Below are 10383 nucleotides of genomic sequence, written 5' to 3'. Positions count from 1 at the left end.
GGTTTTAAAAGGAAAGGGGGTGTGTCAGCTTCACCCTATCGGAAGACTGAGGTTTTAAAAGGAAAGGGGGTGTGTCAGCTTCACCCTATCAGAAGACTGAGGTTTTAAAAGGAAAGGGGGTGTGTCAGCTTCCTGTCCTTTACCGGGTCCTACTCATGCCATTGAAATACCTAACCATTCCAAAGAAACTGAAATGGATGCCACACAATCTGGGCTTCATTCCTCAGGTTACTTCTTCACAAGTTTTGTATATGAATGTTGCATTTCTTTCAAATCATCAAGCGGGAGCAGCTGGAAGTGACATTTTAATGCATAGTGGACCACAGACTTGTGCACAGGCTGCAGGTACTGTTTTCTCTTTTTCTAATGATTTACAACCTTGTACATCTCAGCAGCTAAACAATGAAGTATTGGAAATCAATAATGGAGACACTAATGTTAATTGTAAAACCATTTTAGAAAATAATTATGTATTTCAGACTGTTAATTCAGTCAATAACTCAGACAGTCTCGGTGTCATCTCTAATGCTGGTTCTTCTTTAAGAGATTTCAAACATCATTTCGAGAAAAGCTTTTTAAATTTAAAAGTCTGCAAACTGAGAACAGTTATTTAAGATGGTGTTTACATTTAAATATTACCCCTCAGGTGCTAAGATTGTTTAAATTTCCTTTTGGCTTGTTGTACAACAAGGAAATAGTAAAGAATTTTGTTGGTCTGTTTGATAAGTATGTGCTGGAATTAATGCACAAGATTATTAAGGATAATGAAATACGACTTTGCAATTTGAGTCAAGAGTTGGTGGGCTTTATCAACTCATTTTAAAAGATACTTTATTTGAACAACACAAAACATTTGACGGCACTATTATCTCTAGAGTGGATACAAAATGTAATGACGTATTTTTAAAGAAAAAAAGAAAATTAGAAAGAGATATTAAGCAATATCATAGTAAAAACACATATCCCCAGCACACCTTATTTCCTCCCAATGTTATTAGTAAAGAAGTCTTTTTTGCTGTCCAAAATGGGTAAACAGAGGAGGTGGGATTGAGGGAATAGATCAGTCTCAGATTATTGAGATATAGAGGCATTTACAGATGAACATCAGGATTTTTGGAACCTGAGTCATTCCGAGAGACTGTTGAGCCATTTGAAGCACATGTTCTGCTTAGGACAGAACACACAGAGGTCCCTGTATCAAAAACACCAGAACAAGGGAAGGGGGTGGAGGAAGACATAAGGATTGGTAGTGATGGTATAATTAATTCCTACAGAGGATATAACATTTACAATTACACTTCTAGACTGATCACAACAGAACATTTGTCTTTGTTCCTTAAAGGTTTTAAGTTTGTTCCATCTAGACAAATTGACATTGCTGATTATTTGCTGGAGGTTAAATCATTTATTAAAAACTTAACCTCAGTGTTTTCTTTCATGACAAAAATAGTGGGGAGAATGGAGGAACAAACTATAGGTGAAGGTTACCTAGAAAATGTAGTACTTCTAAACCTCCTTTACACCCCACTATACAAGTTTTTGAAAAGGTGATCATGGAAGATATTTATAGAACTTGTAGCATCAAAAAATATACTGTGTTCAGTCTTTCTAAGAAAAAAAAAAAGGTTATTTGCTTGATTACTTAAAAACAAACTGTATGCCTCATGCAACCTGGTAGAGGGGGTGGTATGGTTATATATGATGCACAGGATTGCTCTAACATCATGTTAGACCTTTTTTTTTTACATGATGCTGATACATATATACCCATCTCTAGAAAACAGATTCATATAGCTTACTTCAGGATATATTTATACTTAGAGGAATATCTGTTGAATCAATGCATTGACACTGATAGCTACCATTTTTTATCCAGTCCTAATCCTATAATACCAACAATTTTTGGTATTCCGAAAATTCATAAAGAAGTGCTCCAACCACCATTTAGGCCTATTGTTTCAGCAACAGGGTCTAAGGTGTACTCACTAGCTGTTGTGACTGACAGGTAGGTCAAACATGCATATAATGTTGTACCACACCTCATAAATGACTCTTGGGACTTCTTAGGTCATCTAAAAAACACAATTGGAAGTAAAATTTTGTATTTGTGACTGTAGATATGAAAGACCTATTTACTGTTATACCCAAGAATGAGGGTTTAGAATATTTCCATCAAAGTTTGGCTCCGTGGTCCACCCTTTGAATGATAAGATAAACCTTATTATGTAATTGTTGCCTTTAGTTTTGAAACATAATTACATGTATGCTGAGGGGGAATTCTTCCAGCAAATCAGAAGTGTGGCCATGGGAGCATCCTGTGCCCCTGCCTTTGCCAGCATGGTCCTGTTGGGCTGGGAATATAAGTTTGTATTTACTAGTCAATTTGCAAATCAGCTCCATCTTTATGTAAGATTTTTAGATGATATATCTATCTTATGGGACACTGAAGCTGAGGAAATTCATTATTTTGTCGAACAACACTGCAGAATTCCTGAAAATCACATATTCATGGGGGAAAGACAGGATTAGCTACTTAGATACTTTTATTTCCCACACACCAACTGGTTTTAAATCCCAATATTTTTAGGAAGAAAACTTTTTGTAACTCTCGCTTAGATTTCATTAGTTGCCACCCTTTATGGCAGAGGAAGAGTTTAGTGAAAGGACAGGCCATTAGGATAGCACAATGTGTGGGGCGAGTTACTTACATTAAAGGAAATGTTCTTAGCAAGGGCTATCTTTGTCCTCTTTTGGATAGTTTGCTGCTGGAAGTGTATAATGAATGGGGGAAAATGTACAAACCCCTTCTAGGAACTGGGTTAACCGTACTATCAAATTGTGTGGAACACAAGTATGAAAATACATTGATAGCGGAATACAACCAGTTTTCTGAAAAAAAAGAGATTATCAAAAGAAATGGATATATTTTTAAAACCAACCCTGACCTATTTCAATCAGCAGGTCCTGAACCCATATTTATCTCTAAAAATTCTCCTAACTTTAAGAGACTGATGGAGAACAAACAGGTCTCTTTTTCTAAGACATTCAAAGGTACTACTAAATGCAGAAGTTGTAAACAATGCACTTATATCTCAAGGGATTAGACCACGGTGCTAGGAAATATTATGAAAACTAAAATCACATTTCATGATGGTAACTGTACTGCCCAAAGGGTGGTCTACTTTGAAATTTGTGTATGATGTCCAGCCTTTTACTTTGGCAAAACCGAGCGTGCCCTATGGACACCCATTTACAAACATATTTATGATATGGCCAGCAAAAATGAAAACAGTACCTTGTTTATACATTCTACCCAGTGTAATGGATTCAATAAGTTCAGTTTTGGTGTACTGGAAACAATTAAATTGGATCCAATAGGGGAGGATGGGAAGAACTTTTGAAAAGTATATGAATTGCACTGGCAGCATAGACTGAGAGCTACTTTTCCCCCTGGGCTGAACGATTGTGTTTCCATTACACCTGTCCTAAATTTAAAAGCTAATAAATTATAAGTCACATATTTTTGTAGGTGAATTTTATTATGGCTTTTTTGATGTGTTGTTTTTAAGGACTAACAAGTGAATGTACTTTTATGTTCCTTGAAAAATTGGATTTATGTTATTGTGCAAATAGTTTTTTATGCTGGCTGTTTAAAGACAAAGTAATTTAATTGATCAACTAACTAACTACCAATGAAATCCATGTTAATTTTGTATATAATGGTCCTGTGTTTGGGACATATTTATTCTGATGAAATCTCTTCTATGAGACAAAAGCACTTAATGTTTTAAGATTTATCTTTCTACAGTTTGTTTTAATAAAGTGATTTAAACCACATCTGGACCCTCTGTGGTGTTAATTTTACCTACTTGAAGTATAAAATACCCATTGTATTCTTTTAAAATGTATGTGGCACATGTGCATGTCCACTAACTCATGGTAACATTCTCCCATCACTTATTTTGAGGTGGAATACATAGCTTCTCCTCCCAAAGCACTGAGACTGCAGTCTCTTCATTGTCTTCCCCTGCAATGGGTAGTTATGGACAAATTTCCCATTTGACTGTATTGCCAATGATATCTATGCAAACCTCTTGAATATTGTCATTTATTTTAGGTGACTCTCCCCCTGATTTAATGAGAGTGGATACCACATGCTCTTGGTTTCCTTTTCTGAGTTGTCCTCACTCTACAAAAGGTATTTCAGAAAACATTTTATCTGTAGTTTTACTTGTAAATATCTGTTGCTAACAGTCCACTTTTATTTGAATTTTCTGTTGTAGAGTAGAATTAGGATCACCATTTTTCTACCGCCCTCTCTTTCAGTATTCACTTTGTTCTGAGGGTCTTCAGTGAAGTATCCTTTTTCCTCTAGTTTTTTCTCTGTTTCTGTGCTTCATGAAAGATGCTGTGCTGGTTTCTATCTTGTGCTGTTCTTACTTTTCAGTTTTCTGTCAATTCACCTTCAGATCCAATACTGACCTATTCTACAGTTTTTTGAGTTTCTATTTTTTTAGCATTAAGACATATTTGTGACAGGCAAAATCCTTGTTACTGACTACCAAAGTCAAAATTTACCCAGTTTGTAGCTTTTTTGTGAACTCCCCTCTCTGGATTTTGATTCAGGATTTGTATATAAATGGCACTATCTTGCTTTCACCCCACCCTCCATTCCCTTTATTGAACTGAGTGGGTGTATCCAATTACCGTTCTCCTGGTACCATTAGAGCTGCTGTACGCTACATCAGATTAGTTGTAATGCAGTGGTACAAAGCTGATTTAGTTATCCTGGCTGCAGTCTTGCCACTCTCCATACGAACAGTTCCATTTGCACCGTGCATTTCATTTTGAATGCTAGCATTCATTTCAGTATTAGTAGCAATCTGGCTCTTGTTCTAGTTCTGGATCATATGTAGTTCTATCAGGTCCCATTAGACATTAGTCCTGACTGGGATGAGAGACTACATACCACTGGGTCTTCCTTCTTTATACTTTTCTAGATGATAAAATCTTATCCTTATTCTAGTCTCCAGGCTACCTCCTTTTACATCCCAGTAGCTGGTAATTACCTACTAATACAGAGTGTTGGTTGGCTGCGTCTTCGTGGGGATGTACCCAAACTTCACCCTGCAACACATTTTAAATGCCCATTACCCATTTCCTACAGCCAACATGTTGCAACGTCTATATACATATATCTCTGTCTATCTGTATATATATATCTCTAGCTGTAAGCATATATCCTGAAGATCTGATATAAACAAGCCATGTATATTATGTTACTATATCTTTTACCTCACTATTACACTGTATAGAAGTTTATCATTTATACAGAATTTAATATGTTGCATTTTATAGGTTCAAATCAATATTTCTGAGAGTATTGCAGTTCTATGTTATATAACTATCAACTTTACTAAACCTAGAAAATGGATTTTTCCATGAATCTACATTCATTTAGATCACTGCAGACTATGCTGTTAGATGTTAGTTAAGCATGTTGTAGCAACTTCACAGCCTTGATTATATTCTTAGTTTACTTTCAAGAAATGTAGGTCTAAGAAAGAGTTCATATTTACTTAAGGAAATTCATACCCCAGACCTTGTTTTATTTATATCCAGCCAGTCTGATTAATAACTGCTGCATAAGCAGTATTCATCAGCATATCTTTCTGTATACAAAAGTTGATCTACTAGTAAGTATAAACTTAAATTTGTACATTGTATACATTGTACGTTTAATTACATTTTACACAAATGTTGTGTTATCCCTTTAAAGCAGACACTTATTTTAAATGTGTTTGATAATGTAATTTAAATTTTAAAACAAGTAATTTTGGTTGAAGGGAGCACCACTGTGAAGGACTGCCCAGGTAACCATTGGCTCTTCCTATGGTTATGTCAGCACCCCCCCCCCACCCCATTTGCAAATTTGGTACAAAATGCACTGTTACTAGAATAAAACTGTTTGCTCAGTGTTTCTCTGTAAACAATGTCTGGAGTGTTTATTATTTCATCCACCAAAGCATTTTACAGTGAGACTTGTCACAGACAGAAATAGGCATGACTAGAATCCATGTCATTTTGTAGCAGTCAGATGATAAAAATGATCAACACAAACTGCATTTCCTACATGTATATTATAATAATGGATATGAACCAAAACATATTTTTTTCTTTATCTCTTTTTTCTCATTGCTTCCCAACCATCAGTCCTCAGTAACCCCAGCCAGACAGTTTTTCCTTAAGGCCAAGAGCCATCACAAGATTCCATCATCCAGGGAGCCTTCATTGGACTTCAATGCCTTGTGTCTGTCCAACATGGCAGCCTGATTAGGTGGATGTTTCATAATGAAAGCCTCTTTGGGCATGTGGTCTGTTGCTCATACCACATTCCTTCAGCAAGACATACTCACTGCTTTTTGGGCATTTGTTCCAGCCTTTCTGCTGCACTTCATAGGTTCATAGGTTCATAGGTTGGTACTAGGCTAACGGCCCTAAGGCCTATGCAAGCCTAGCCATAACAATTCCCTGGAAATTTTTTCCCACAATATTTACTTCTCTGGGCCCCTGTCTAGCAGGGAGACTGACATGATCCCCGGGGTGAATTTCCTATCTCCCATCCAATCATCAAGGTTCCTTTTGAAGAGGGCCAATGAGATGCTCTGCTTGACATGTATGGGCAGTCTATTCCAGAGTATGGGGAGTCTCTGGGTCAGGAACCTATCCCTCCAGCATGTTTTGTTCATTGTGATGATAAGGTTTAGATCCCTGGAGCGTGTGGCTCTGAGGGATTGGGATTTCTTTTAGTGGAGCATGTCCAACAGCTCAGGGTTTGATATGGCCTTGTATGTTAAGCAGAGATCGCCTCTGAGTAGACGATATGCCACAGAGTATAGCTGGAGTTTTTTTAGACGGTCAGCATATGGCATCTGCTTTAGGCCTGTGATTCTTTTAGTGAGGTATTTCTCTGGCCTTTCCAGCTGTTGCAGATGTCTTGTGTGGTACATACCAAATGAGGCATTATACTCTATAATGGGTCTAATGAGGGATGAGTACAGTGGGACAATGACCTCCTTTTTTCTGGATGAAAAGCCCTTAGTGATGAGGTGTGCCACGTAGAAGGATTTCCTGACTGTTGTGGCGATGTGGTTATCGAAAGTGAGACCACTGTCCACTTGTGTCCCTAAGTCTCTCATCACACTTTCGATGTTTAGCGTCCTGCCACCTATGTGGTAGTTCATGGGTACATGTTTTTTTTCTAAAGGAAATGACTATACATTTCTTGGCATTAAGCTTGAGCCCATGGCTCTGGCACCAGGCAAAACACTTGTTCGGACAAGCCTTCACTAACTGTCACTCTTACAGTGGACTGAGCTGACAACCCCCCAAATCAGAATGACTGAGAGAGTGTTGCCTCTTAATCCAAACCCTCTTACTGCCTACTCCAGTATATTTTTCATTAATCAATCCCTGGTCACACGGGTCACAATAAGAGCTTATCTCCTTGTATCAGTGATTTTATTTCTAGATGAGGGAAGAGATGGTTCTCTCTCATTATATGTTATCATATCATACCATGCCTATTCATTTTCCATCAGCTTCCTTATTAAAGAAAAAGGCAGAAGAAAACATATAAAGGTCAGATCTGGTTATAAAACCTTGATTATTTCTTCTTTGTGGCCCACTAACCAACCAAGACATAAATCTGATAATCTGCTGTGATTGTAGCTTATGGTTTAACTACTGCATCCATCTTGTAAGAAATTAGGAAGCACCGGCCTTGCTGAGGACTTGTGCCTGGTATCTGCTGTTAGATGTCTCCTAAGCATGTATAGATATCTTCTGCTGTTCTTTTTCCCATATTCTGCAGTATATCCACATACTATAGTGTTTCTATGTGTGTATATCTGTATCAGTCAAACCTACTGCAAACTTGATAAATGATTTCATCTAGAACATGTGTTAATATCCCATGATAGTATGTGTCCCTGTAAAATGACAGAGAAAATAAAGTAATTGAATGTACTATGACAGTTAACACTAGGCAGAATATGGCAGTACACTTACATTGCTTCATAATAAAATGCTTATACGGTGCAAGCATTTGTGCTAAAATCACATACTGACCAGAGCAGTAAACATCAGGAAGGGAGGTATAAATTTATAATGATATCGTAATTAATAACGAGAGCTACCAGGATCACCTAATTATTTTTCTTTGTACTTCTGGCTTTCTTTTAAATTTGTCAAAAATGTTCAAGTCATCTGTCCTTTGTGCTACTCCAGTACTAAGTCCTATCCTTTTATTATAGAAGTGTATGCCTTGTAACAAGTGATTTATCTTTTTTTGTTATTCTAGTACTGAGTCGCAAACCATTATTATAGAAATATATTCTCTGTTGTAATTATATAATGTTATGATTCAGTGCTCATGGTGACAACTGCATTGGCAATTTGTCTTTTGGAATAGCTTGGGTTAACGAGAGCGGAAGGAAGGTGCAAAAATAAACAAAACTTAGCATATTTTAACATCATGCATCAAAAAAGGATGTTTTGTTTATCTGTTGTGTTCCTGCAATTTGTAACAGAAGAAAGTATTGAATTTATTTTGCAGGTAACAATGAAAATGACTGCAATGTCTCCTGCTGGCTTTTGGCAGAGCAGAAGAAATCGATACGACCTGCTAGTGACTTCGCTTGGTGTTATATGGGTCATACTTCACTTCGCTTTGCTAGTAAGCATAAAAAATAACCCGGAAGTTTTATTTTAATATTGGAGTTCATAATTTGTTCATTGTAAATCATGTATGCTTATACTGCTATTGTTTTAGAAAGAAAATGCCATTGTTTCAGGCATGCCAGTGAATCAGTGTCTCGCTTCTCATTAAACAATACTGAAAATTCATTCCCAGAAGTACTCCGTCTACTTTATTACAGATGAATGAACATCAAGTAACATCAGGTTTACTCTTCAAAGTGCAAGTTTTAATAAATACTTTTCGGCATTTGTAATGCAGCAGAGACATATGCTATGGGGTACTTCTGGCCCCCACATTTGCTGTTCATTTTGAGGTAATTAAGCTAATCACTACACATGTATCTTATCCTGAATCTCAAAGTACTTCATTCATAACCAACAGAAGAAGTCTTGTAGTTTCCAAAGTTCACGTTGCAACAACCTATATATACCTGCCTTCTTGTTATTGTAACCAGTCCTGCTTGCACTTAAGGAATGTGGTGCATGTAGACCATATTTATCTTTATTTTCTATTCTCTGATGCATACATGCCCAGCTTTCTAGGTCCCCCCTTAAATCACAAACTCTCAATTTCCTTTGCTGTTTTGGTAACTTTGCATTCCTTTACCAATCTACCTTTTCTTCTTCAGTTTGACCTTCACAACTGAACACATTTGTCTAGATGCAGCATTATCAGCACAGTGAGAGTGGGTTCAACACCTTGTCAGTCTGTTCCTATTGTCATGTACCCCGACATCTTATTGGTTTCATCACTACACGTTCACATTGTGTAGTGTGATTCTGCTTTGAAGTCATTAGGAGCACATCTTTTTCCTCATCTAGTCATACTTGGGGTGACCTCATCAGTGTTGCATATTTTTGAAGCGTTCTACCTTCCAAAGTGAAGTGTCTTGCAGACATACACCGGGGAAGGACCTACGTCAAAATGAGTGATTACTAGGTATTATATTTTAAACCACACTATAAAATAATGACATCAGTTATTATAAAAATAAAAGCATTTACACACAGTACATATTTCCTTACCCAAAACAACAGTGAAACAGTTTGTGTTTGCACTGGATTTTTTGCAAATAATGACATTACACAGGCAGAATTCATGGACAACTAAATGTATAAGCATTCAAAGTTTCTACTTTTCATTCGTTGGTAATTGTACTTTACTGTACTAACAACAGAGCAGCAAACACCAGACCTTGCACATACCTAAACATTAAAAAACTGCTATAGTGTCATCATACAAATATTCAAAAATGTGCATTACTTAGGCACAGAGCTAAACAATATGAAAGCACTGTTTGTATATGTGTGTGTGTTACGTTTTCTACTCAGCCATGCCCAACTCTACTAATAAGGCCTAAAATTATTTAAATGTTCATCAGTTTAGTCATATTTGATGCAATATCTGACATTTGCCAGAAAGCTACACAAACAGTACAGCTATTGTGGATATCTTATTGGTCTCCATGAAGTCTTTATTCTGACTGCTGTAGAAAGTGTACTATATGACATAAAGCTTTCTTTAGCTATGTAGCTAGGCAGTAGCATATTTAAAGGTAAATTGCCAGTATACTACGCCAGAGCCTGAATTACCACAAAACTCCCTTGGTATCACCCTTGGGT

The 10383-nt window shown here is 36.8% G+C and overlaps 1 protein-coding gene across 5 annotated transcripts in view; it reads left to right on the top strand.

Moving 5' to 3' along the window:
* NALCN (sodium leak channel, non-selective) overlaps positions 1 to 10383 on the top strand; it is a 3563801-nt gene that overhangs the window by 3267414 nt on the left and 286004 nt on the right. For all 5 annotated transcript variants that reach the window (XM_044071239.1, XM_044071242.1, XM_044071240.1 and 2 more), the window contains exon 34: positions 8618 to 8737. In XM_044071239.1, coding sequence (XP_043927174.1) covers positions 8618 to 8737 — 120 coding nt within the window. The remainder of the gene's footprint in view (positions 1 to 8617; positions 8738 to 10383) is intronic.

The sequence above is a fragment of the Protopterus annectens genome, chromosome 5.part0 (genome assembly GCF_019279795.1).
Source record: "Protopterus annectens isolate FY-2018-M chromosome 5.part0, PAN1.0, whole genome shotgun sequence".
Lineage (NCBI taxonomy): Eukaryota > Metazoa > Chordata > Ceratodontiformes > Protopteridae > Protopterus > Protopterus annectens.
Note: the sequence above shows the minus strand (reverse complement) of the source record. Positions and strands in the feature narration are given on the sequence as shown.